This window comes from Sinocyclocheilus anshuiensis, unplaced genomic scaffold, assembly GCF_001515605.1.
Source record: "Sinocyclocheilus anshuiensis isolate Anshui unplaced genomic scaffold, SAMN03320099.WGS_v1.1 scaffold1082, whole genome shotgun sequence".
Lineage (NCBI taxonomy): Eukaryota > Metazoa > Chordata > Actinopteri > Cypriniformes > Cyprinidae > Sinocyclocheilus > Sinocyclocheilus anshuiensis.
Genome location: NW_015542379.1, coordinates 841,302 through 843,599, shown reverse-complemented (window position 1 = coordinate 843,599; position 2,298 = coordinate 841,302). Strand labels below are relative to the sequence as shown.

Below are 2,298 nucleotides of genomic sequence, written 5' to 3'. Positions count from 1 at the left end.
CATGTTATTATTATTATTACTTCCTAAAATGTTATTATTATTTATCTATTATTATTTCTGAATGAATATGAACTACTAATGTATATACCCGGAATACAGATCACACATTTATATTGCTTCAGATAAAGTTTAAAATATAGAAATTGTTACTATTTAAAGAAATTGAATTTAAGAATACAACTGATTACAAAATTAATCTAAAATCAATATTTAATTCACATGTTATTTTTTTTAATTTAATGTTCCCCATTTTGTTTTCAAAAAATTTTTTTTTTTGATTGAATATGAAGCAAAAATGTAAATAACAATGACAGCAGCAACAACATAATAATAATAATAAAATATATATATTTTTTTTTTATGTTCCCAAAAAATGCTGTTATTATGTTTGTTTGTTTGTTTGTTTTTCTCTCTGAATGAATATGAACTGGCATATATATCAGCAAAAATGCATTGCATTTTTTACAAAAAAAATCTTATGATTTGAAATGAATATTTGATCCATATGTTCATATTTTATTATAAAAAAAATTGTATATATATATATTTTTATTGTTATTATTTATTTTCATTTCCCCCTCTTATTCTCATGTTTTTAGGACTGTTCCCTCTTATATCCCAGCATTGTGTCAGTGTCTCACTCATGAGTCCGTCGTAGTTCTCCGGCTGCGTGTGGATCAGACCGCTGACTCTCTTCACGCAGCCCAGCTGCACCTCCATGTCTGCCAGATTACGCACGATCCAGTTCAGATAGTTGGATACCTTCACGGAGGCAGAGCGGAGGCGGTTAGTGAGGAACACTCGCTAGTAAAGACTGATGAGCAGCAGGTTTGTTTCTGCAGTTTACCATGAGAGCGTAAGTGAGTCCCAGACCCACCAGTCCCGCTGAGAGCTGACTGCATAAAGTATTGCTTATAGACGCCACCGCCGCGATCAGCACCACAAATGCCCCGATGTACTCCTGCACACAGCCAATACAAAAATAATATGCATTCATTAACAATGTCTTCCTGGGATTTACGGGCACCTGTCTGTCTTGGTTTAGATCATATCTTTCTGGTCGCACTCAGTTTGTACAACTTAAAAACTTCAGATCTGAGCTATTGCATGTTACTGATGGTGTTCCCCAAGGCTCAGTCTTGGGGCCTCTTCTATTCATCATTTATTTACTGCCACTTGGTCAAATTTTTAGGAAGTTTGGAATTTATTTCCATTGCTATGCCGACGACACCCAGCTCTATATGTCTTCTATGCCTAATTCGGTATTTCCTTCTTCTCTGTTAAGCTGTTTTGCTGAAATACAAAATTGGTTTTCATCTAATTTCCTTAAACTTAATAGTGATCAAACTGAAATTCTTCTTGTAGGTACAAAGTCTAATCTGGTAAAATCTGGTCGTTTTTCTGTGACAACTGAGTTGTTAAATTTAAGTTCACAATTAGATAAGACCAATTTAGGTCAACCAATTACCAAGCAATGCTTCATTTTGTTCAGTCTGTGGTGAAAAAAGGTTGCATTAGCAATTAAAGAAACACACTTTAGCAAAACATGGTCAGGTCAAAGTGTCTGAATAATTTTTGGTCCCAAATTTGTATCAGTTTTATTGGTAGTACACTGAATGAAGAATTTTTTTGGGTATAAGCTGTCACAGTTTACTTTATTTTGCTATCCTCACATACATACATAAATGAACTATAGTGTCCTGCAACCACTAGTAAAAAAAAATTAAAAAAATTATATCTGGTGTCTGAATACATTTTGGTTTGACTGTATATGTAATTTAAATCTGTGCTAGATTTGCTATTATGGCTTTCATTACCATGCGAACCTCCAGCCAGCGATTAGCTGCCATCAGGAAGAGGGAGGAGATGTTATTCGCATCTGTGTGTTCCAGCAGTTTCTTCTTAAACCTCTGCTCGTGTCTGAGACAAAACACAGTCCAGTCAGCCGCCGTGGTGTGTCAGATCAATAACTGACTCAACGTTAGTGTGTGTGTGTGTGTGCATGTGTGTGCGAGTTACCTGAATGCTCTGATGGTGGTGAGGCCCTCTATGGTCTGTGAGTAATGGGACAGGAGCAGCATCTCAGTGCTGTCCTCCAGCTGCTGCAGATCTCTACACACAGACAGAGAGAAAACAGACCATTCATAATGGAAGAAAAATAATGATAAGAAAGGAAGAAATGCACCACTAAAATAATCAATTACTAGAACTACCACATTTTGCTATAAGTTTGATTGCATCATATAATAATTGCTGTTAATAGTGTTCATCGTCTGTTTGATTACGTCTTTAATTGCC

At 35.4% G+C, this 2,298-nt stretch overlaps 1 protein-coding gene across 1 annotated transcript in view; it reads right to left on the bottom strand.

Moving 5' to 3' along the window:
* LOC107692474 (ATP-binding cassette sub-family C member 8) overlaps nucleotides 1–2,298 on the bottom strand; it is a 35,520-nt gene that overhangs the window by 5,530 nt on the left and 27,692 nt on the right. The window contains 4 exon segments of the mRNA XM_074187023.1: nucleotides 642–762; nucleotides 848–961; nucleotides 1,818–1,920; nucleotides 2,020–2,112. Of these exon segments, the coding sequence (XP_074043124.1) occupies nucleotides 642–762; nucleotides 848–961; nucleotides 1,818–1,920; nucleotides 2,020–2,112 (431 nt within the window).